The 23,633-nt window shown below is 40.6% G+C and overlaps 1 protein-coding gene across 2 annotated transcripts in view; it reads right to left on the bottom strand.

The window, feature by feature from the left end:
- LOC144085427 (laminin subunit alpha-3-like) overlaps window positions 1-23,633 on the bottom strand; it is a 48,000-nt gene that overhangs the window by 7,507 nt on the left and 16,860 nt on the right. For both annotated transcript variants that reach the window (XM_077614684.1, XM_077614683.1), the window contains exons 15-61: window positions 23,397-23,531; window positions 23,255-23,307; window positions 22,608-22,707; window positions 22,158-22,210; window positions 21,617-21,722; window positions 21,456-21,555; window positions 21,213-21,369; window positions 20,056-20,194; window positions 19,453-19,595; window positions 18,537-18,640; window positions 18,292-18,448; window positions 18,051-18,214; window positions 17,307-17,415; window positions 17,142-17,239; window positions 16,884-17,058; window positions 16,588-16,714; window positions 16,147-16,295; window positions 15,967-16,082; window positions 15,616-15,827; window positions 15,329-15,533; window positions 15,058-15,202; window positions 13,862-14,002; window positions 13,622-13,783; window positions 13,415-13,516; window positions 12,655-12,738; window positions 12,270-12,500; window positions 8,857-8,970; window positions 7,739-7,857; window positions 7,585-7,665; window positions 7,081-7,181; window positions 6,836-6,889; window positions 6,596-6,747; window positions 5,937-6,047; window positions 5,654-5,765; window positions 5,417-5,584; window positions 4,585-4,781; window positions 4,327-4,443; window positions 3,766-3,920; window positions 3,540-3,681; window positions 2,824-2,923; window positions 2,635-2,751; window positions 2,392-2,562; window positions 2,167-2,318; window positions 1,895-2,089; window positions 1,111-1,259; window positions 624-783; window positions 397-524 (exon numbers count right to left, since the gene is read on the bottom strand). In XM_077614684.1, the coding sequence (XP_077470810.1) occupies window positions 397-524; window positions 624-783; window positions 1,111-1,259; window positions 1,895-2,089; window positions 2,167-2,318; window positions 2,392-2,562; window positions 2,635-2,751; window positions 2,824-2,923; window positions 3,540-3,681; window positions 3,766-3,920; window positions 4,327-4,443; window positions 4,585-4,781; window positions 5,417-5,584; window positions 5,654-5,765; window positions 5,937-6,047; window positions 6,596-6,747; window positions 6,836-6,889; window positions 7,081-7,181; window positions 7,585-7,665; window positions 7,739-7,857; window positions 8,857-8,970; window positions 12,270-12,500; window positions 12,655-12,738; window positions 13,415-13,516; window positions 13,622-13,783; window positions 13,862-14,002; window positions 15,058-15,202; window positions 15,329-15,533; window positions 15,616-15,827; window positions 15,967-16,082; window positions 16,147-16,295; window positions 16,588-16,714; window positions 16,884-17,058; window positions 17,142-17,239; window positions 17,307-17,415; window positions 18,051-18,214; window positions 18,292-18,448; window positions 18,537-18,640; window positions 19,453-19,595; window positions 20,056-20,194; window positions 21,213-21,369; window positions 21,456-21,555; window positions 21,617-21,722; window positions 22,158-22,210; window positions 22,608-22,707; window positions 23,255-23,307; window positions 23,397-23,531 (6,262 nt within the window). The remainder of the gene's footprint in view (window positions 1-396; window positions 525-623; window positions 784-1,110; window positions 1,260-1,894; window positions 2,090-2,166; window positions 2,319-2,391; window positions 2,563-2,634; window positions 2,752-2,823; window positions 2,924-3,539; window positions 3,682-3,765; window positions 3,921-4,326; window positions 4,444-4,584; window positions 4,782-5,416; window positions 5,585-5,653; window positions 5,766-5,936; window positions 6,048-6,595; window positions 6,748-6,835; window positions 6,890-7,080; window positions 7,182-7,584; window positions 7,666-7,738; window positions 7,858-8,856; window positions 8,971-12,269; window positions 12,501-12,654; window positions 12,739-13,414; window positions 13,517-13,621; window positions 13,784-13,861; window positions 14,003-15,057; window positions 15,203-15,328; window positions 15,534-15,615; window positions 15,828-15,966; window positions 16,083-16,146; window positions 16,296-16,587; window positions 16,715-16,883; window positions 17,059-17,141; window positions 17,240-17,306; window positions 17,416-18,050; window positions 18,215-18,291; window positions 18,449-18,536; window positions 18,641-19,452; window positions 19,596-20,055; window positions 20,195-21,212; window positions 21,370-21,455; window positions 21,556-21,616; window positions 21,723-22,157; window positions 22,211-22,607; window positions 22,708-23,254; window positions 23,308-23,396; window positions 23,532-23,633) is intronic.

Raw genomic sequence — 23,633 nt, 5'->3', positions numbered from 1 at the left:
AGAGCACACAATTTGAAAAAAAAATGTTCTATTGATTTAAATGTTTATGATGATTAAAATCTAAATTGTCACATTGATTCACAAATTGGAATCAGTTTTTCCCCCAGCACATTTTTTTCACCACAGTTTACCCTCCAGATAAGCAAAATATGATGACTATTAGTTGTAGCATCAAATCTAATCGTACTCAAGGCGACCATTCGAGAAGAGCTATGAACATACATTTTTACCTTAGCTTACCTAAAAAAAAACAGAACATTTTTAGACTCCCCTACCAAATATTTAGGTAAAACAAGCTGTCAGAGATAATTCAATAAATAGTGTATTCTCCTTTCTAATGAAATTCAACTGTCAACTACTGTTAGAAGCCGTCAATTACATGATCGCAAAACCAACCTCTTGCACGGAGTCTCCACATTAATGTTTTTTTTGTAACGGAAATTATACAGGCTGATAACCCTGTTGTTTAAGAAGGCCATCTCGATGCAACCTTTGTACATGGGATAGTTGAGAGGCGCTGGTGGCTGAGGAGGAATGAAAAATAAACAAAACAAACGGAAAAAAAAAACATTAGTTCATGATACTTGAGGATTCCGGCATCCTTGCTTGCAATATGATCTCACAGTGAAGTTGGAAGGGTAGCCTCCAACGTAGAAAACTAAGTCATCTGGGCTGAGGTCCATAAGGTTTTGGTTGTCAGCTCCTTGGTTGGCACCCACAACCGTAATCCCGGTGCCCGATGAATAGTCTTTGGTGAGAATCAACTCTGCATCTTGATATATCCTAAATGAGCAGAAAATAAGGAAATGACAACTTGAAACACAAAGAAGGTAGTACAATAGAAGATGTTGCATTGCTAGAGCCTATCTCAGCGGACTTTGGGTGAAAGGCAGACTACACCCTAGACTGGTCACCAGTAAGCCATAGGGCACAGTCAAGAAGACCATTCGCACGTACAATCATACCACCGGGAATCATTCCTACGCTTGCTCACACTGAAGCCTGGCCAGTTAAGGTGAAACATAATTTTTAACCAAAAATTTACTTACAAGATTTTGGTAATAACTTCTCGGTTATTTTTATAAGAATCTTGAGTCTGGCTCTCCTTACCTGTTCAGGTCAACTTTATCAAACTTGGCTGGCTCTGATGGAGATTGGGTAATGGCGTCCGTTTTTATGACATGCTCCAATCCATTCAGCCTGTAGGCGCCAAACAGCACATTGTCCCTCAGCACCATGCCGATGTAGTTCTTGGAGGGCTGGAAAAGGTTGCTTGTTGACTTTTTGACTCCCAATTATTGTAAAAAGTCATTCCAGACTTATTTTTTAACCCTCAAATGGATTCAATATCTATCTCTCCCAATGACATTGTAAAATGATGATTTAACGTCGTGTGCGGTCGATTGGTCGCCGGTCTTTTGGTCGCTGTCTTTTGGTCACCGGTCTTTTGGTCGCGGTGTTTTGGTCGCCCGGACCGCGACAACGGGCGACCGGCGACCAAAAGACCGACGACCAAAAGACCGGCGACAAAACAGGGTAAAACAACACGGTCTACGCATCAATAAAAGCCAACAATGGCCCTGAGTAGTTTCACTGAGCGAACGTGTGAGTGTATAAGAGTTTGTATGTACATGAGTTGTCCCCTTAGGAAGGGACGTCAGTCAGGGTCTTAACAAGTTCTCCAACAAAAAACAATAAAAGTCTGGGAAATTTGGAGCTTTTCTTTAGCCTAGTAATTAATAGGGCATGAAGTGTGACTAAATAGTAATTCACAGTTTGTATTTAGGGAATTTGAGCAACGGTTTAAATGGTAATTATCAATAACCTTCCGGGCGACCAAAAGATCGGCGACCAAAAGACCGGCGACCAATCGACCGTGTACCATTTAACGTACATCTTTGCTGCCAAGGTACATCACAAACATGTCTCCTTTGTCTGCGGCCTGTTTGCGTCGACGTCTTCCATCCCCCCTGCCCTCGGGTCTCTGTAGGGACAAAGTCAAGGCTGTGTAGGCCTTCAGCTCATCCAGATTCTTGGGCGGATGCAACTCCACGTAGCTGTCGCCTCTGAATTTCATCGGCACGGGAATCTGGAGACAAACATGGAGAATTGTTAGGAGAACACATACGCGTGTGAGAAATCTTTCAAAAGAGTGGGGGGCGTCACCCTGTTGGCTGCGTCACGCGCTTGCTTAATGAGCTCCTTGAGTTTTTTAACGTTGTCTGTGATGTTTTTTAGTGGCGTAAATTGCGAGGTAATGGTCTCCACCTCTGAGATCTTGTCGTTCAGTGACGGAATGGATTTAATCAAGTTCTTCACTGCAAACAGAGGCCAAAATGTTATTTGTCAAAATGGAACATGCATTATTGTACATTGCTATCGTCATTGCACCTGTTTGGTCCACGTCATCCAGTAGGCCGCCAAGGTTGGAATTCCCGGGGGTGACGCTGATTTTGTCCATTTCTTTCCTGATGGCATCAAGTTTGTCCAGGGTGTCACTGGCCGAGTCGTTAGCGGAAGCAGCTTTCCTCTTGGCATCGTCAATCATATCGGCGATATCATCTGAGAAGGAGAAAGCAAGTGAAATTGAGGTTTTTGCACACTTGGCCATCACACTATACACACACACAGTACCTCTTCTAATGTCGTCCAGCTGCGTTTGCGCATCAGCAAGGTCGGCCTCAAGGTCATTCTTTTTCTTGTCTGCGTTCTTCAGGCGATTCTTTATGTTAGGAATTTCATTGGCAGCATCTAGGTAAATATGGAGAAAGGGTGAGTAGGTTCTAGTTTTACTGGGAGAAAGTGAAAAGAACAACTGAATACCATCCAAAACATTCTGTGCCTCTTGTGCATTCTGCACCAGTTCAGCACCACTCTCATTCAGGTCTTTTGCTCTTTCCGCAAGTCTTCGTTTTTTTACATCCTGAAAGGAATAAGTAAATCATTACTTTACATTTGTGAAAGTTATCATTTATTAAAGTCATCTTATTACCAGTGCATGCAAACAATCATAACTGGAGAGTTCTATTTGTTTGATTTACTAACACATTTGCTTCCATTCAATTACATTGGACATCCATCTCTGTCACTGGCAGCAAATGAATTGAGAAATTTGCCGCCGACATAGTTAAAAACTATTTGGCGCCCATAGTTGGCAATGAGAAAAGTAATGAAATACGGACAAAGTATTTTATTATTATTTTTTATGTTACCGTATTTGTCGGACTATAATACGCAGCAGAATGCCTTGTGCATCAAGGATATCCATTTGTCATATTTTTCATTTTTTGCTTTTTGTTTGTTTATAAACTTATATAGGTTTTAAAAATGAAATTCATTTTTTTACAGTTCGTGTTTCGTGTTCCTAAGATCTCAAGGATTTAAAATAGATGTGCCTCTTTTACTAAGTTTACAGATGAAAAGAGACATGTTGGGAGGTTTATCATCATCAATCGCACTGAAAGCATTAAGAAATAAAACCAATTGCTAGTAGATAAACGCTTTGATTCACAATTTAAAATTGTAATTCAGTGACTTACATTCAAAGCTTTGTCAGCCGCTTCTTTGGCTTCATTAGCAGCAGCCTCGGCAGCTTTAACAGCATCTGTGATGTTTTTGTAGGCATCGATAGCGTCGTTGGCATTGCGAACCTCGGGACGTTCACTCGCGTTCCTCACGGCTCTAAAGAATACAGAAAAAAGCTCACTGAAACTTTCAAAATGGCAACGTGTCTTGTAAGTGTATCTTTGCACGCCATAAACTTACTCCTCCAGTTCCTTTGACATCTTTTTGAGATTCTCCGCGTGATTCTCGGCCGCTTCAACGGAACTCTCCTTGGCCGCCACTTTGGAAATCTCGTTCACCTTCTTGGTCAAGTCGGTCTTTCCACCATCCAGTTCAGCGGCCAACTTTTCGTACACCTGGAGAAGTTATAGAAAATGATATTTACAGCATTCCACTGACTGAGGCGCACTGATCTTTATCTACAGAGAGTGCGTGTTAGGACCGGTATCTCAATTATATATACTCGTTTATCATAAATTGTAATATTTCCAAATTCTTCATGTTGCCTCAGGGTGTACTCAGAGTTCAGTAGGAATGTCAGGTCCTATTTCTGCTTTTAAATCAATTCTTTCTGAAGTGTGTTGTCTAAAAAATAATAAATATTAACATTTTTCACTCAAATTTCAAACTGTGCATGGTTTACCATTAAAAAGTGAGATAAAAATCACATAAACGGGGGAACTGTTTGCTTTAAAGTTTTCTTCCTCCTCATCAAATGTGGGGTCACCAACTATTACAAGAAATAATTAAAATTATGAGGACCTTTTTTTTGCTGGAAAGCGATTTAAGTAAATCTTCGACTTTCTTCAGTTCATCCGCTGCCACCTCCACCTCCTCCTTGACTATCTTGCGTTCACTCTTAAGATTGTTGATGCGATCCTGAGGGAAATCAAAACCATAATTACAAATGTAGCTGAAGACATCCAAGTATACTCTACATTTGTTCACTATGTCTTGATAACGTGTCCTTAAGGTGCTTATCTACTGTCCTTTGAGCGCATGTTTGCAGCGTGTGGTTACCAGCATCTCCGGTATAGCTTGAGCGTTGAGTTCGTTCTGTGCATTGGCTCTCTTCACCAGCTCAGTGGCGCTCTTCAGAGACTTGTCCAACTCCTTCAGCTTGGTCTCGTAGTCCTGCAGTTGCACTTTCAACTTCCCTGCCGAGTTCTCGTTTTCCTCCAACTGCTTGCTCACGTTGCTCTTGATGTAGTCCAAGACTGGATAAGGGAGTGTAAAATGATTGTAAATACGTCAAGAAATGTGTAAAGTATTTCTGTATTTGTTCTATTATGCATTTTTTTGTATTATTGAACATATTCATTTATTCAGTGCTAAAGATGTATGCATTATAATTAAATGTATAGGAATGTCTAAGGCTACTGTCTACTCACTTTCTTGTTTATTGACAAAGGTGACTTGCCACAATGGCAATGAATGGGTTAATGACATGATTTCTTTAATGTTTTTAATATATTCAAAAATATTTAATGAAGTTAGTTCTTTGTATTAAATGGCAATTTGTTATAGTTCCTAAGAATCAGATAATGGATAATGTTTAATGCATTTTAAAATGTAATTCTAAAAATTAAAAACATTTAAGAAATTGTGTATTATTAAAGAATAATTATGGGAAAAAAATATTCTCAAAAGAAATTAGTTTGTCATTAAATATTGTATTTGATGTGTATTTACGCACAATGATGTGTTAACTTTAGTCCTCAACGAATCAATTTGAATGTGTCATTTAGAATATCATGTCGAATCCAAGATGACAGCAGTTGTTAATTCTTGCAAAATGTTGAAGTATGTTTCGAGTAAGGGTGTTAAAAGTATGCATGTGGGGGTACCCTACGTTTCCTAGCCTCGTCTCTTTCCTTGTCGGCGGCGCTCTTCTGGGGCGTGAAGTTCCTGTTCTCCATCTCCTTCACCATGCTTCGAGCATCCTCCAGCATCTTAGTGAAATTCTCACTAGGCGGTGTGCCTCCACCAGAGCCCGTGTCCTTCAGCTGGTCCAGGAGACCTGAGAACAAAACAAAAGAATTAAGCCCATAAGCCTGTTTAAATTCATTGAAGGGATCGGGAGCTTTACCTTTGATTTTTTTCAGCATGTTTTCAATCTCTCCGTCCAAATCCCGAGCTCTCTTGTGAGTTTTTTCAACACCCAAAGCAGCTTTGTCAGCATCCACCGCCGTCTGGTCAGCCTGAACGTGAATAAAAATCATACATTATAATACGAAATGAACTCAACTGCTGTCAATCAGGATAACCGATGTCAAAATGGATTCGGACATCGCTATCAATGGCAATGAATATGGTAAATGGAAATGAATGGATATTTAAAAATTTAAAAATACATATATATGTTCTATTACCTTGTCTTGAAGAGAAGCAATGTCATCAGAGAGAGTCAACATATCATCTTCCAGCTGTTTGACCCTGGAACTTTGACTATTGAGAGTGGTACTGAATTTGTTTACTAGATTCTACAAAGACAAAAAAAGTAGGAGCACAGATAGATTTTAAATATCGTGAGGGATCAGCTCATATTAGGGTCTTCAAATAAACTACAAAGATAGACTAATACAAAGTAGAATAGATCATTTGTATTTTCGAGCAACTGTTACTTTAGCACACACAGAGCAGCAGTCCAAGTCCTTATATGCTTGAAAAAAAAACAAATCAACCACTCATTAAAATAATGCATTATCAATTTTTGGTTTGTTTTCAAAATCAAGTTGAAGCACAGTGGAACAAAATGCGCTGTGATTACTTATCTGTAATTACATCTGGAATGTTTGTACAACCACTCCCATCTCGGTATTTGGCAGTAAGAACAAGTGTCAATACTTGAGCATGTGTGTGCATTGCGTGTGTACGTATATAGAATACAAGACTGTCGTGTGTACATATCTTTTGTGGCCATGCATGAGCCATCGGGAAGCTCTTAATCTGACTCGACTTGCCAACTAGAATCCTGCAGTTTGAAACTGAATCCACTACTGGTTTATAGAGGCCCTACCCCAGTTGTTACCTTAGTGTCCGATACGGCTCGCTCCAACTTCCTGAGCCTGTCTTGGGAGGAGGTGCCAGCGGAGGCGTTATCCAGTTGAGCTTTGATCCTCGCCAGTTCATCATCCATGTTTTCCAAGTCTCGTAGTAAACTTTGGGCACAGTTATCACACTCTGGAACACAAGAAAATGAGAGAAACCTTAAGATATTCACTACCATTGACGTAAATAGCAGCAGAAAAGTTTTTTTTCTCGTGTTTACCTTGGCAGCTATTGTCTGTGTTTGTGTCTCCAGGCTCAAATGTGCCTTTGCAAACTGCAAAATAAATAAAACACAGATAAAAATGTTCATTATAAGCAGCGGTCCCACATTTAATAAGTTAACATCCTAGTATAATAACTGTCACAGGTGTTGTTTGCTTTCTACAATTTGTGCCATTCGTGCATTATCACTGGAAAATGATGAAAATAAGTGGATTCTATTATTTGGTGAGTTATGTAGCCAACCTCCAGTCTTGGGATCACAGATGTTGGCATTTCCATTACAATTGCAGGGGCGACAACTTGATCCCGGAACCAGTGGGTCTCCATAGAAACCAGGAGCACACCTGTATAAGTAGAAGCAAATAAGGTCGAATCGTTTCAAAAGGACTTCTGTTCAAAAGTACATTTACCAGGTACTTTTCTGTTGAATTCAACTTAAACTGCAAAACGTTGGGAAATTACCCATGAACTCAACCCTTAATTATACGTACCTATCTTTTTTTTAACCCAAAATCTAAGAATAGTGCTAATTTTCTTATTAAGTGCGTGTGGTGGGAGGGCTCAAGATCTCACACACTTTGTTCTTCCAACTAAAATTGCTACTCATCTGTTATTCGTTAACAGCTTAAAGTATAATTTGGAGGTTATATTTTGGAAATGAATTTGCATCGCTCTTCGGAGCCCAATTTTAAGTGTTGGTGGATGTGGAACTTTTTTCTCCTTGTGATAAATGGGGGTTTCACTTACTTTTCGCATTTCTCTCCGATGTATCCTGCTCTGCAGATGCACTGGAACTCTCCGTAGATTTCTCTGCAAGCTACTGCAAAGCTAAAAATGCAATATGTGTTATAAAAGAAAGGAGAAGCTTGGTATACTATTATTTGGTAATTTTTTAACTCACTTGTTTGAGGCCATATTGGAAGGGCATGGGCATACTTGGCAGGTCTTCTGAGCCGCAATACCATAGTAACCTTCTTTGCAGTACGCACATCTGTCTCCAGCAGTGTTGTACTGACAGTTCTAAAAATATAAAGGTGAAAAGTTGACATTTTTGTTTTTTAAAGCCCATCCCAAGCAGACCATCAAGTCATTTGTCACACACATACAATGTGGGAGGAACGATGAGCAATCGAGAATGCGTTTTTGATGTGTGAGCTCAGTGTTCTTTGGCACATGGCAACGCAGGCCCGGTCTTGCTTGAGAATAACATAATGATGATAGTTGGGATGTTCAAGTGTGTACAAGCGCATCCTTCTTTAAAGATGAATAATGACAGTGAAAACTATGATGCCATAAAAAATACCAAAAAAAAAAAAAAGACACAAGTTGCAACATTGGCCAAAGGTGAGGAGCAATAATTTTTGTCGCAATCTCTCATTTCCAACCATTTCCTAACCTGAAGTGGGGAAAAAAAAACTCACTCTAATATAACTTAGTTATTTGTAGACAATTCTTTTATTCTCCAACTGAACAAACCATTAGAGTAGAATGCCACCCATATGTGTATTTACATGACAAAATGTTTACATTCTCTGTAGAGTAGGTAAATGATTGACTAATAGAATGAAAAAAAAACATTTTATATTGCTCAGGGGTGCGGCCCGGTGGCTCAAGTGGTTAGCATGTTGGCCTCACATTTAGGGCCCTGGTTCAAATCCAGATCGGTTCACCTGTGTGTAGTTTGCCTGTTCTTCCCAAGCCTACGTGGGTTTTCTCCGGGTGCTCCGGTTTCCTCCCACAGCCCAAAAACATGCAGAGTAGGCTGGTTGAACACTCTAAATTCCCCTTAGGTATGAGTGAGAGTATGAATAGTTGTTTGTCTCCTTGTGCCCTGCCATTGGCTGTAGACCGATTCAGGCTGTATTCAGTCATTTGGAGTGAGTTTGTACGGTAAGTCATTTGTTAAATCTGCAATACTCAAATGTGATGGTATGATGCTTGATTTATGATCATTATAACTTTTAAAATGCTTTCCATTGGAGAGTATGATGTACTCAAGAGTAAATGCGTGTAGCTCACCAGGCACCTCCCGGTCCAGTCCTCACACTCGTCCGCCAGACCGTTACAGTCACAGCGTACACAACGACCCAAGTATGGCCCGATGCCATCTCGGAAGTATCCTGGCGCACATTTCTATTAAGACAAGACCATGAAAATACAGTTTAGAGCAGTCTTAGACTTTGAATTTATTCAATAGTTTGATTATTGCAACACATTTTACATGAATACATTTAAAACCTTTGAGTGGAGAGGTAGCTGAACTTAAACTTAAGAAAACATTAACTGATTTCAGCGCAGCCCTTTGATCAGACAAATAAACACACCTTAAGACCAACCGACTAATTACCTCATTCTGATTCCTGTCTGAGTCGTCATTGACAGAGGGAAAGCGGACCACTTGTTCCCCGTCGCTCCCCTGCTCACTAAACCTGGGATACTCGACCCTCTGATCCGCCTGATGTCTTAAACTCCACCTGCCGTCATGTCTCCCATAGCGGGGTCGGTGAACACCTTCCCGAACGGGCCGGTTGCCAGCCAAGCATAGTCCTATCAGAGACCCCCACAGCACAATCCTGAGCAGTACCCCTGTTACGTGCCAGTGCCGAGCCATCGAGCTTTCTGGCATTCCTGACGTGTAGTCCGTGTAAAATAATGCTCCACTTTCCCCTGCTTCTGCCTCTTAAACACACACTTGCGCGCACTGACAAGCCCACTGAGGATACGCCCCATCCCCAGCTGAGTAACTCCACTGACTGTACAAAAGCGCACAAGCACATACATGCAGCCCTTACCGATCCCCTGTCATAAACGCACACCAATGTGGCACACACTAAGAGCAAAGAGCAAATATTCGCCGCCACTGTGAGGGATCACAAGAGTCAAAATGTAACAATTATGTACTGGAAAGAATGTATCTTTTTTCATCTATCTATGCCAGTTATGTAAAGTGACAGGCAGAACAATTCCCTTTTCGCGACCCTTGTGAGGATAAGTACTACAGAAAATGAATGAATGGAAATTTTGATAGTCGATGAATTGTTTGAATGCACTGTTGACCTCAAAATGCCAGTACACTTTTAAATTTCATAATTAAAGTTCAGTATTTGGATCAGTCAGGTTTACCAAGATATATTTTTGATGGAAAAAATCTTAGCCCAAATATGTCTATGAAAATGAAGTGATTTCAAGTTGTAAAATCTGAAATGAAGCTGTGTGCACACAGTCTGTGTGTGGTTTACGATTGTGTCAAACACCCGCAGACAGTAGAGTCACACCTGAATCACGCTGACCAAACAACGCACCCACACCTACTTTAAGGTGTGTCCGTAGTATTGACAGACTCAATCACATACACAAGTACACTTGTGAGGACTGAGGACAATCCAACTCAAATGAGTAACAATGACGTCATGTACGTAGACTCATAAGGACTATTGTAGACTCTAATGAAATTTTCCGTCATACTTCCATTTTCAATGCTTAGCCTCATTAGAGTAAGCAATGGAAAGGAGGCAACTCAAATCCAGACCTCAAAAACTGCACTGAAAAAAAAGAAAACAAGCACACAACCTTCAACAAAGAGCTATGCAGACAAGATGGAATCCGTGTATGAAAAAAAGAATGATTCTAGGCACAAAAACTCCAGTGTCCTTAACGGAGGAATGCTGGGATTGTTCCTATGAGTTGTAGCCATGGTAGTGATCCCAGTTTTATAATGGCTAATATTATGTCTGCATGATTGTGCATTTTCATCCCATCATCGCCTGAGGCCACCGACTTTAGGCCGGCTGGTTATTTTCCAGCAGTACAGTCCGCCTAAGTCTCCTCAGCTGATGAATTTGGCCGGCGGGGAAAAAAGGTGGCAATTCGAATTTCAGGCGTGTCGGGACAACCTTGGAAGAACTTCGAGGACGTCCCGCGCCACTAAAATAACACCACACTACTCCACCCGACGATTCAACACCTGATAAGGTAATCCACCCCTATTTTTTTCACATTGGGAGAAAATGGAAGGAGTTTGAAAGCGAGTAGTACAACTGTATGCATACCTGTCAACCTCTGCCGATAACTGCCCTTATAAATGATTATGATTCCCCTTACAAACCCCCAAAAAACCTTACAAACATCGTACGAGTCGTACGGTGTTTGTAAGGTTTTTTGGGGGTTTGTAAGGGGAATCATAATCATTTATAAAGGCAGTTATCGGAAACAAGCACACAACCTTCAACAAAGAGCTATGCAGTACGAGTCGTACGGTGTTTGTAAGGTTTTTTGGGGGTTTGTAAGGGGAATCATAATCATTTATAAGGGCAGTTATCAGCAGAGGTTGACAGGTATGTGTATGTGTGGTAACAGAGATCACAATCCTGTTACACAAAAGTCAGCGATAGAACTGCAATTACGAATTAATTTAACTAATATGCTGCAAGTTGAGATACTTTAGTCACTTTCCAGGTTTGCCATAATTGTTGTAAAAGTTTAAGACCATCTATTGACATTTGATATTTAAGAATGTTAAATAATTTCCTGGGCAGTCGCAAATTTTATGTTAGCAACCGTCTTGACCCTGGAATATTTATCTATTTAAGATTGTTTTCATAGTTTAAACAAATGTGAGTCATTCCACTGTAAGCAGAAGCTTCTAGTTAACAGACATGTGCAATTAATTCCAGACCTTTCCACCAGTCTGGTGTCTTAGAAGTGCAATCAGTGGATTGAAGTCAGGTGATTCTTGTTTCAGCAGACATCTAATTAGTTAAACTGTCTGTGCTGGATTGGTTGGAACAAAAACCTGCACTCACAGCGGCACCTCGAGGACCGGATTGCCCAAGTCTGTCTAGTACAATGTTAAATGAGATATAACGCCATCTATTGGTATTATGTGTATTTTACAATTTACTAAGTTTTAGTATTTTAATGATTTATTAAAACTTCCTAAAATTGTGTTTGAGTATGCTTTTGTAAGACCCTTGGGAAGCATGGAAAATAACACAAAATAAAAGTTTTAGCTGTTTTTTGAGCTGTGGTTACCATGTTTACAGACAACAGCTGGAAAATTCGGTCCTGCGAGTAGCAGTGCCGATTTTCAATTATAATAATTATTAAAGGATTGTGCTTACTTAAAGAAAAGCAAAAATATCTGTTTGTACATCTGTGACCATTTTCTGAGATTTCATGCTCTTAAACTTCTTCACATTGAATTTTTTTTAACAATTCTGATTCATTTTAAATATCTTTGCAGTTTTGCAAGGCTCCTAAAAAGGACATTAGGGACAAATGGAAATATTTTTCAATGTTAGACCCAAGTGGCTTCATTTGAGTGTATTTCAGTGGAAAGACTAACAAATGATTACATTTCACGTAGGTACTACTACTTACTCACTTTATAAAGAAGACATGCCTCCATTTATATGGATATATATTGAACTCACCTCGCAGGAATCTCCGGCGAATTGAGGTGGGCAGGAACAGACCTCCACGGTGTTCCCAGGACCTCCAGTACCTGTGTCGGTGGCCTCCTCAATCCCCACCTGGCCCAGACTAAGTCGCTGACTCTGGGAAAAGTACAAGGCTCGAATCCTCAGATGCATTAGGCCTGCGAGGACCATCATCAGCTGTTCTCTAGACACGGGCCTGTTGGTACCAGCGTGGCGCCAGTTTCCCTGTAGACAGCAAACCATGAGTGAGCTGGGTACTTGAACAAAAGTATTGTGACATTGTCGAATGTCAAACCCGGATCTAGGCTAATTCTTTCTTTTCTTGTTTTAAATCTGTGCATGAATAACTTTACTAGCTATATTTGTTGCAATTACGTACCTCTACAAGCTGGATGCGGCCCTGATATATTCTGTCCGGCAACTGGACTTGAGGAGCTAAATGGATCAGTGTCAGGTCATTACCCTGCATTCAAAAAAACATCCCAGTATTAATCATTATTGTTTCATATAAATAAAAAAATAATTATCTCATGAATAAACAAAATTATATAAAAATCAACTATGAATAGAATTGTTCATAATGAATACAAACAGAAATACACTTTGGCCCTGCAACACTCTTGAGTTGATTAAAAATAATTAAAATTAATATCACATAACATTTGTTTTTTCTGTGTCAACATTAAATAAATAAAAAATGATTAATTGCAGTGGAATAATTTTTATTGAATTTGTTTTTTAAATAAGGCTATTTAAAATAACAGAATACTCTATTTTCCTTTATTAAGCTTTTAAATTAAATGTAAGTGTTAAAAAAAAAACTAAAGAAAGAAGCAAAGTTTAAATATTTTTTTTAAAGTAAACAAATGAGAGAATATTTACTAATTTTGTCATAATCTGCCATTGACAACGACAGACATCTAATTCATTTAAAGTGTGAGGACTGACTGCAAATGCTCATATTTCAATGCCACTGACAGTAATAGACATCCTGCCTATTTGCTTAGTAATCTTTCACTGCCAGCCTCTGAAAGTCAAAATGAAGTGAACATTTTCCCCATCAAAGGCAGCCAATGACTTAAATGAGGGCCCCATTAAGGATAAATAATTTAGCCCAAAACGGAATTTTACAATCATACAGTCAGTAAGACATCGGGGGTTCTGTCCATAAGAATCATTCCTTCACTGGGAATCCCAAAGGACTTGGCCTGGTAGGTGAGGAACCCTCCATAAGACGACACCTGGGATGATTGGAGGAAAAAGGATTAGATATACTACAGTACAACATGTGTAATAATCTTGCTTTAATGTCGATCTACCATTAAGTGACCACAGACTTGACTCACCCTGTTTCCATGGTATGAGCCCGGGGCCACCCAGTGCAAAGCTTGAATTGAAGACGGAAGCTCCTGGACATCTGCTACCATTGTATTACTGGCTGCATTCAACACGGAGGGAACCTCTCGGCGGTCCGAGCTTTCCAACCTCCAGCCACGCATATCCACAAACTAACAACAGTTACAGCAGAGAGGGATGAGGGACATGCATACGTATAATTCAATTCCACATTAGGTCATGACACTGACTTTGCCTCGGCGTTTGCGAGAGCTCTGACACTTGTCGGTGGCTCCAAAGCAGAAGCAGCCAGTACAGCCATCAGTGTTGGACGGGTCGAAGTAGAAGGAGCCATCCCGGCATGTGTCGCACCTGGTGCCGGCGACATTTTTCTACAGACATACGCGTGGAAACACAAAGAGTAAAGCTAGGGCTGAGTAATCAAGCATGTTTTATAACAGCGGTCAGAAACTCCGGTCCTCGAGGGCACCTATCCAGTCTATTTTCCATGTTTCCCCCCTCGAGCTCACCTGAGTCAAATGTTCAACTCATCAGCAAGCTGTCTAAAAGCCTTATATTGATCTCGCTTGTTTGATTCAGGTGTGTTGGAGAAAGGATATATGGAAAAGAGACTGCATTTATGCCCTTGAAGACCGGAGTTGGTGACCCCAATGAGCCCTAACTGCTACATTGTAAAAAATAAAACTTTGTATTGTCATGCTAATTTAAGTACACACAAGTAAACTACTTGTGTGCTACAGCGTATTTGTTTATTCCCCAAAACATTTCTTTACTTCAAATACACTATCTTATTCTGTCATAAAGTGATGGAGAAAACAGTTACTGAAATTATCAGAATATAAACTGGTTATCCCCTGCAGTTTAAGTTAATTTATGGATTTTTACAGGCTTAGGCAGGATATGTTTACAAGACACAAAGCTCATTAGCCTGTAAACATCCACAAGTTAAATTCCCTGGTTAAAATATAGGGTTCAACTACTACTATTACTACTACTATAGCTCTATCTAGTGCAATCTATCTACCCAACTCTGGTCCTCGTAGGCCCCTATCCAGTCTGTTTTCCATGTCTCCCTCCATCAACACACCTGAATAAAATAGTGAGGTTTGTTATCAGGCTTCTGGAATGCTTGCTGAGGAGTTGATTATTTGATTAAGGTGTGGTAGAGAAGGGAGATATGGAAAACCCCTGATCTTGTGGATGTATAACACAATCCGCTACTACTACTACTACTACTACCAGCACCTTTACTACTACTGAATTTTATAATCCAGTCTGCCTTAATGTGCGGAAAATACAGAAGTTTACATAAGATTTTACAATTTAACTAAATCGAAATGGCATTCATCTGTTTGAAACCCAAGTTAAACGATCACTGCATTGAATGTATGAAGAGACAAACTGTTATTTGCCGTATTTGGTTTACCTTGCAGAGACACCTCCCCGTGTCGGGGTGACACACTTCGGCCGTGACTCCGCCTTGCTCGCAGTCGCAAGGGACACAATTAGGAAAGTGGTAATATCCTGCAGCACATCGATCACACTGCCGTCCACTAATCCTGGGTTTGCAGCTACACACATGTAATGACAAGGTCAGATCTGTCTACCAATGACGGAAAATTGTGCAACTTGAATCAGATTACATCTGTTTTTTATGGTTCAGTTTAAGATTGGGGTCAAAACATTTTTGAACTCACCTGCACTGTCCAGTGACACGGTCGCACATGGGCCCGGCATCAGCTCGCAGGCCTTTCCCCTCGCAGTCGCAGCCCTCGCAGCCCAACAGAGGATGAAAACTGAAGGTCTGGTTCTGACACACTTCACAGGTGGGCCTGACCGTCTGAGGCGGGCACACGCAACGACCAGTCACCTCGTCGCACAGTCGCCGGCCGCACTCGCACGCTGCTCGATAAGAAAAACACTTGCACTTTCTTGGTTGTTTTGCGCATTGAATCTAAGCGAGTGCTGTTTGGCTTTCACTCACGTCTGCAGTAAGGGAAACCGTAGTACCCGGCGGCACACTTAGTACACCTCCGCCCGATGACTTGAGGCCTGCAGGGACATTTTCCTCCGTCTGGGTTACACACAGATCCAGTGGACCCCGATTGGTCGCAGTTGCAAGGGAGAGCTCCGTCGTTATAAAATGCCACCAAAGAGCGTGCAGACTCTCGGCAAAATTGGGAGGATGTTCTAGGGCTGGGGAAACATGAGAGCAGACTTAACGCTAAAGTCAAATTTGTATGTCTATCGCTGTTAATGATAATCATTGAGTTGAGTCATAAATAAACATTTCAAAGAAATTGCCATTTCAAGTGGAATTTAAGTATCCACCTACTCAATAAAGAAACCTTCTCCTCTGCACTGCTGCATGAAAAGTGTCGACTTGTCCAGTGGCTTCTCTCTTAAGAGGTCAGGAGTGTAACTATGCTCAGGGACCAGCAATATATGATCCTATATCAGTAAAGTACATTAAGTAAGAAAATACTTCAATGGATTTTTAGACTGAAGCACCAACCAGAATAAGGGTCTTGCGAAGAGGAATAATGATTGAGATGAGTGGTGGCTGCCAAGATCGCTGGGTAAAGTCAAGGATTGTGTGCCCGTCAGCGATCAGTACGTCTCTACAGCCTGACATTGAGGGGCAGAACGATGCATTGATGGAACCTGTAATGCAAGAATTCAGCCTCAGCTTTTCACTGTCTTTGGGAAGTTTAAGTAGAAATGCTATCTTTCTAATTCCGGTACTTTTCTGGTTATAGGCTGTTAAGTTTTTCATATCACTATAGCCTAAAAAAACAAGATAAAATGCTGTTGGTAGTCAGAGAAAACAACAAAACAAAATATACGTCACACTTGAGTATTGAGTCAAACTGTGAAAAAAGTGTGATATATAGTCTGGAAAATACTTTTTTTTTTTTACAGAGGATTCATTGAAACTAGCAGCGACAAGACTCACCCTTCCAGTCATGACCGGCATCCACCCGGATTTCTACAGGAAAGGAAACATGCTCCGGCTGGCGATAATGCAAAACTACAGCGTATCGGCCAGGGAGAGGCACTTTGGGAGTGAAGCTTATTTCTGTCTAAATGGATGAAAACAGGAAATTTATATGTAATTTGCTGCTATTGAGGACAATAGACATCCAATCTATTCTAACCCTCTCAATGGAAATGTATTGGATATCTATTACCAACAATGACAGCCAATAAAGTAAAATCATGGGCGAATCTATTATGGCTGTTCTTTGATACCTGAGGGTATTTGAGCAAGATCTTGTCACTTTGAGGAGAAAAGTCTAACTGTCGTCTCTGTCGCCAGTCAATGTTGTCTCTTTGTTGCTGAACAGCATTCAGCTTGCCGTCAATGGCCGCGTGTAAAACCCAGCCTGGTGAAGCCTTGCCCAATGGGTTAACAACACAGTGCTGACTACAACCACAAAAAAATCAAATAATATTGGGAAAAAAGCAGGCCAAAACTAAATGTTAAGGTCTTAGAGTCTAAGAGTTTACCTATTGTCAGTAAAGTGGCCGTGAGTTGAGATGCACATCACCTTGGCTTCCACATACTCCATGGAGAACTCCTTAGCAGGAACAGCGTAGATTTTGTGCTGAAAGCAAAAATGTTGGCGGGTGAGTTTGTTGTTCTACAGAAATGGAGGTAGAAATGCATCTTACGAGCAAGAAAGAGGCAGTGGACATCTGCAGGAGAAGTTCTGTTCTGTGAGCGAGCTGCAGCACGGCCACTTGATTTTTGCTGTCCACTGCCACACTCCGACATAAAAAGCTATGAGGGCACAACAAAAAGCAAATATTATAGGTTGAACAAACTCTTGCGCTCAAGGCATCATTAGGTCATGATGTTTTTAAAAAATACACTAGATAGTATATGGAATTGTATGTATATATATATTGTGTTTTTTGCATTGTTTTTATAGGTGACCAATTATTTGTTGAGAAAAATAATCTATTTAAAAATATATATTTTTTAAAGGTCCATATCTAACTACAGGTGAAAATAACAAATTTGGACAAAAAAGCGCTATTATGTTTCTGTAATGGCTAGTATTTGGAATCAACCTTAATTATTAACAAATTCATGATGAACTATTATTCATTCACTTGGCTGTAATGTACGGTGATATATAACCAAACCAGTGTGTTTTAATATAAATTATCTTCTTCTTTTAGTAATTGCCACAACACATTCTCTGGGAATACTATATTTCTGTAAACCTATACTGGCAGGGAATGAGTTAAAAAAGAAAATGTTTACATATTTATGAAAGAAATTTTAGGGTTAAAAAAATGCATTCACATAACAGCTCTGTGGGCCGCATTAATTCATTTACAGAATGCAGCAGGCAAGCATCGATGTATGACAACGGAATAGTGAGCAACAATGTCATTTGCAGGACTCACCTATAGTCACAACTGTATATGTTCGCCCTGGCTCGCATTTGCCCACCATGCTGGACACCCACTAGGATGTTGACATTCTGAACACTGTCCACCTCGCTGGCATATTCCAAGATGAGAGCATGAGGTCCAGGTTGAAAAACACGCAGACTGAGCTGTAATTGCGACTGCAAGAGGGGAAAAATGAAGAACACAGTTAAAGAATGAGACCAAGAATTTGTTCTCTCATCACGTACTCGCCCACCTGTATGCCATGCAGATAGGCCATCTCAGGGTGATCCGGGGTGGGCCGCCGCACAGGAGTCTGCCTCTTATTGCGGCCCCTCCGGCTAGAGAAGCTCCCCTGCGACCCCAAGGCCAAACCAAACGCATCCATGGCCACGTGCTTGTACAGGAGACAGCTTCAAGATGCAAGAGACAGTTGAACATTTGTTTTTCAACATAATGGCTGCCTTTTTCTGAATTCAAACATGAAAAACATGTCATCACTTTTTATTTCTAGGTGCTGTTGAGATGTATGTGCAGGGCTCTGTGATCTCTCCTTGCAGAAGTGGTGCCTCGTAGTAATCCTGAGGCAGCAGAACCAAATAGTCCTGAGGAACCGAGAGACATTCTGGGTCAGTGAAGCAAAAATTTTGGACATCTCCAGTGATCAGATTTAGTATAGACATATGTGTCAAACATACGGAAATCATTTATATATTGACTTGAAGTTTCCTAAATAGCAAAATTTCAGATTCTCATTGCTTTAAAAAAATATTGAGATGTTGCAAGCATTTTTCTAAAATAAAGAGATTAATTGTAAGTCTCAACTAGCTTGTAAATTGAAGACCATTTTTAAATGTTGACATTTTGCCACCATTTTTTAAAATTGCAATTAAACATTAAATGTTTTGTGTAAACCACGCCTATGCGACCAGGAATTTTGCCGTTTCGTAAATTACTATGTTTTTAAAACATCATTACTGACAGCACAGTGAGTAAGTGGTTAGCACAACCACCTCACAGTTCTGAAATCGAAGGTCCAATCCTCGGTGGGTTGGTTAAACACTCTAAATTGTTCCCATCATTACCATCATTACCATTGTTGAACATTTTCAACAAACAAGAACAGTTTTTTTTGCAAAAATGCACAAACTGTTGAAATTAGGGGAAATGTGGATATATTTACTTTGTAAGTTGAGTAATATTGTTCGGTAATATTGTTGTTAGGTTGTGGGCCTACATGGTGTCAGTATTTGTCCATTCAATTTGGTGCGTAGATCACATTTAAACTATATGGGTTGATACTCCCTGTTGTCAGGATTGCGCAAGGTTATATGTTAAAGATCTACATCATGAAATTGACTTTTGTGTTTATGATTCTTGGTTGCCTTGGTAATATTTCTTCACTGAAGCAACTCACGAGCAGAACCCCTGGTGCTTTGATGTGGATGATCCAGTTTCCGGGCGTCAGCGCAAAGGGCTCGGCAAAGCCATCTCCAGGAACGGTGAGGAACGAGGGTTGTGGGCTTTCAGGGAATATAACTTCTATACTCTGCTGTGATGCTGCAGGAGCACAAATGTGATATTTAAATCTTTGATTTCGCCTTGTTATGATACATGCATGCATTCTGCAGCCCCAGGGCGGCATGTGGCTGTTTTCATGCATTATTTTGCAGGAAATTTAATTTAGTTTGTCACTCAATAGTCGTCCAATCCATTTGATTGCCTCAGTCCAAATAGATTGGATGTCTGTCACTGTGGATTAGCCGCTAGTGGGTTAATTTATAAATCAACATTAAAGACTTTAAAAGACAGAAGGTTAATGATGATGTTTTTCTAGATTCAGTATTGCAAGTGGTAAAGTTAATATGATGTCAACTTGAAAACAGTTGAAAACAATTCATTGAAAAATCATTAGAAATGAGCAAGGCAGTGTAAACTGAGAAGCCACAATTTTAGGAGTGATATAGTTAACTCCAGACGTTTTCCTGCTATATGCTCCGTACTAAAGAGGCTGACTTACCTGCGCCGCCTCTGTTATGTTCCGCCTTGACACTACCACTCACATCTGTGCGGCTTGGGTTAGTGAATCGCAGCATGACACGATATAAGTAGCGCTTGACATCTTTTGGATCGACATGCACTGTTACTCTGACTTCACTCTGCAGAGGGAACCACAGTGACATACAACTGATGGGATAAAAAATTGGAGGGAGCAACGGGTGGCATCACAACTGGGTTAAATAACACACGGAAAAGCAGGAGAGGAAAAAGCAGCCGAAGGACACCCTGCACTTACGGTCACAGCATGGCTGCGAGCCAGCTACTTCAGCCACTGTGACCCTCGCTCTCAATCGCGTGGCCCTCCCTTTAATGGCGTAGCGCATTACAATATGGAAAGTACCAGGAAAGCCAAGAGCAAGGGTGAGGATCACCTCTGGCTGAAAAACAAGGCATCGCTTTCCTGTTACTAACAGAGGAGGAGATCAGAAGGAGCAAATATCAGACCAAAAGATTAGGGATATAAAGATTAAAAAAAGAAGGCTGAAGAGTAGAATGATAAAAAAAAAAATCATTTAGAATAAGCAGTATTTTTATCATGGGTGGTGCATCAGCCTCAATTCTGGGGTTGAGGGTTTGATTCAAGGTGGGTCGTCACTGTATGGAGCTTGCATGTTCTCCCCGGGCTTGTGTGGGTTTTCTCCGGGTATGCCGGTTTCCTCTCACATCCCAAAAATATGCACAGAAGGCTGGTTGAACACTCTAAATTTCCTCTAGGTATGAGTATGAGCAGGTGTGGTTGTGCGTATTCTTGTGCCTTGCGATTGGGTAACCACCAATTAAGGGTGTATACCACCTGGTGCCCATAGTCAGCTGGGATGGGCTCCAGCACCCCTGTGACCCTTGTAAGAATGTGCGCTTCGGAAACGGAGTGAATGAATCAATATTCAAATGTATGGCAGTGGGCATCACTGCGTAAAGCTTGTTTGCTTGCAATATGAATCGTAGGAAATAATGTTTTGATGGTATAATGTTATTCTGTGTCATGTTTGTAAACCATGAATTTTGCACTTGATTTGAAGTAAGTCATGAATTGAATCGAATTCCCTTTTATCAGGCAGAAAATGTCCAATTCAATTTGTTCAGCACCAAGAGTATACAATTAAAATTAAAATTCACCTGTGCAGTGGACAGTTGGGCGTAACCTCTCCAGCTGAACTCTGGGAATTCTTGGGGGTTGTAACCAAAACGCACTGGTCTGGAGTTTGGTGTAGTGCCGTCCTCCACCTCAAACTTCAACTGATGCAAAGTAGGGAAATAGTAGCTTGGTGCTGGCCTGAGAGGGAACATTATAGATTGAAATAAAAATACATGGACAAATAACATACAAAATTGTTAACTTGAACTACTATTTGAATATACTGTGTGCATTGGAGGCCAACTATGTTTTGGCGGCAGCGACATTGTCCTGATGTGGCGTCACAAGCCTTGTTTAAAGCGCCACCTAAATCACATTCACAACCTGCAAAGGATTCAACACCATCAGAAATGAATCAGGAACAATTCTGTGACCTTAAGCTCACCTTGGCAACCCAAATAATTTTTTTTCTGCAACAGGTAGTAGCCATCATCACAGGAGTCACATGTACGCCCGCCTACATGGGGCTTGCAGTGGCACTGCCCGTTTCTCTGTCGATGGAAAAAACAAAAGCTCATATATTGGGTAAAAATATATATATCATTAGCATGTGTGCATAAATGTAGCAGTTAGGCCTGCCAGCCCCAACCTTAACAAGTTCAAACTAACTACGACCCCCTGGCTCCCTCCCTAAACATCTCAGCCCGAGGCATGATAAGCATATTCTATATTGGGTAAAATCGGATGAGACAGGCAAAACTTAAGGCATCATTTCATTCATTAAATTAATCGGACCTGATACATAACAAAAACACACGCTTTGAGAATTGCTCCCTTTAAATCTTTAGAATAAACAAATAAATGTAATTCTGATTTATCTAGAAATAACAGAAAAGTAGCTATTTTAGTCACAGAACAACAACAGTTGATGCCTCCCTCCACAACCTCTAAAAATCCCGAAACAAAAATAGAACACATGGAACTACCTGCTCACACTCGCCAACACCACTCAGCGTCCCTTTGACATCGCACCTGCAGCCTTAAATTAAATTGGGGGAGGTGAAAGGAAAAGAGAAACAATATGAAATGAATAGACTCTGATTGCAGGATATAGTCACTTTCATGCGTGAAGAGCAACAGCACAAAAGCTCACCGGGAGCTTTAAAGTCAACCGGGTGAAATAAAAATATTCCCATAAATGTCCGGCAGCAAGAAATTGAGCCATTCTTCTGATATTAAAACATTTTTCCCCTTCATTGTGGAGGTCACATTCTTGCTACAGAGTAGATCTGTAGCAGGGGAACGTATTTTATCCTTAGGACCTCCTTTTTAACCATATAATAAAAAAGCATCCACATTTGAGCATTAGAATTACTGTACCTTTTAATGCTTAAAATGGTGAAAAATAGGGATATTATGACTTCTTTAAAGCATACCTTCACAGCCATGTGTACTGTCAGCTTCCAGGTTCCAATGTAGAGGCTTACATGTGTCACACAAGACACCCTCTGTGTTGGCTCGACAGCGGCAGGAACCCTAAAACAACAATGGAGACAGGGATTGACGGAAATGGGTTAGAACATTTTTCTTTTGGGGGGATTAAAATCAGTATAAGAATGATTATGCAGCTTTTATTTTATTATCTTTTCAACCAGTCTACAATGCATGTTTTTGGTATGTGGGAGGAAACCGCAGTACCTGGATAAAACCCACGCAAGCTTGGGGAGAACATGCAAACTCCCCACAGAAAGGTCCGAACCTCAGATCGAACCCTGAACTGTGGGGCCGACACACTAACCACTTACACACCAGGACGCCTTCTTTCTATCACACAATGTAAATTGTACACTGACCTATTGAGGTTTAGAATTCACACAGCTGGTTTTATGACTATCGGCATATGTTGTGATGGACATTATGCAGTTGTGTTTTTTATCATATCTAGTTCATTTTTAGGGGAGCTTTGCAACTAGGATACATGTCTTATGCTTTGTCGGTCAAACAACGAGAGTACTGAGCACACACACTCTCACAACAAAACAATTATAAAAACAACAGAATAACCTTTGTAGAGGATGCATACCATTTGAAGTTCTATACTCTCTGTCCCATATGGATTACACTCAGGAATGGACACTGGAAACACAAAGTGATGAATACATTGAGAGCTCAATGCCACAAAAAGTACATTTTAAAAAAAGCATTTCTTTTGTTTCTTGTGTCACCTAAGCATGTAGGGAAGCTGTGTCCAGATGCGCAGTGGTCACACTGCTGGCCGGACACTCCAGGTAGACACAGACACTGACCCGACAGGGCGTTACACAGGGTGCCGTATGAACCTTCCCGGGAACACTGGCAGGCTGGATAAATGAAGCGGGCAAAAGGTCACTTTAATTCAAGTTATCCATCACAAATGTTGTCTTTTCTAGGGAAATTCCATAAAAGGAAGATGGGAGATGATG

Source organism: Stigmatopora argus, chromosome 12, assembly GCF_051989625.1.
Source record: "Stigmatopora argus isolate UIUO_Sarg chromosome 12, RoL_Sarg_1.0, whole genome shotgun sequence".
Lineage (NCBI taxonomy): Eukaryota > Metazoa > Chordata > Actinopteri > Syngnathiformes > Syngnathidae > Stigmatopora > Stigmatopora argus.
The sequence above is the reverse complement of the archived record's forward strand: the minus strand, read 5'-3'. Positions and strand labels throughout refer to the sequence as shown.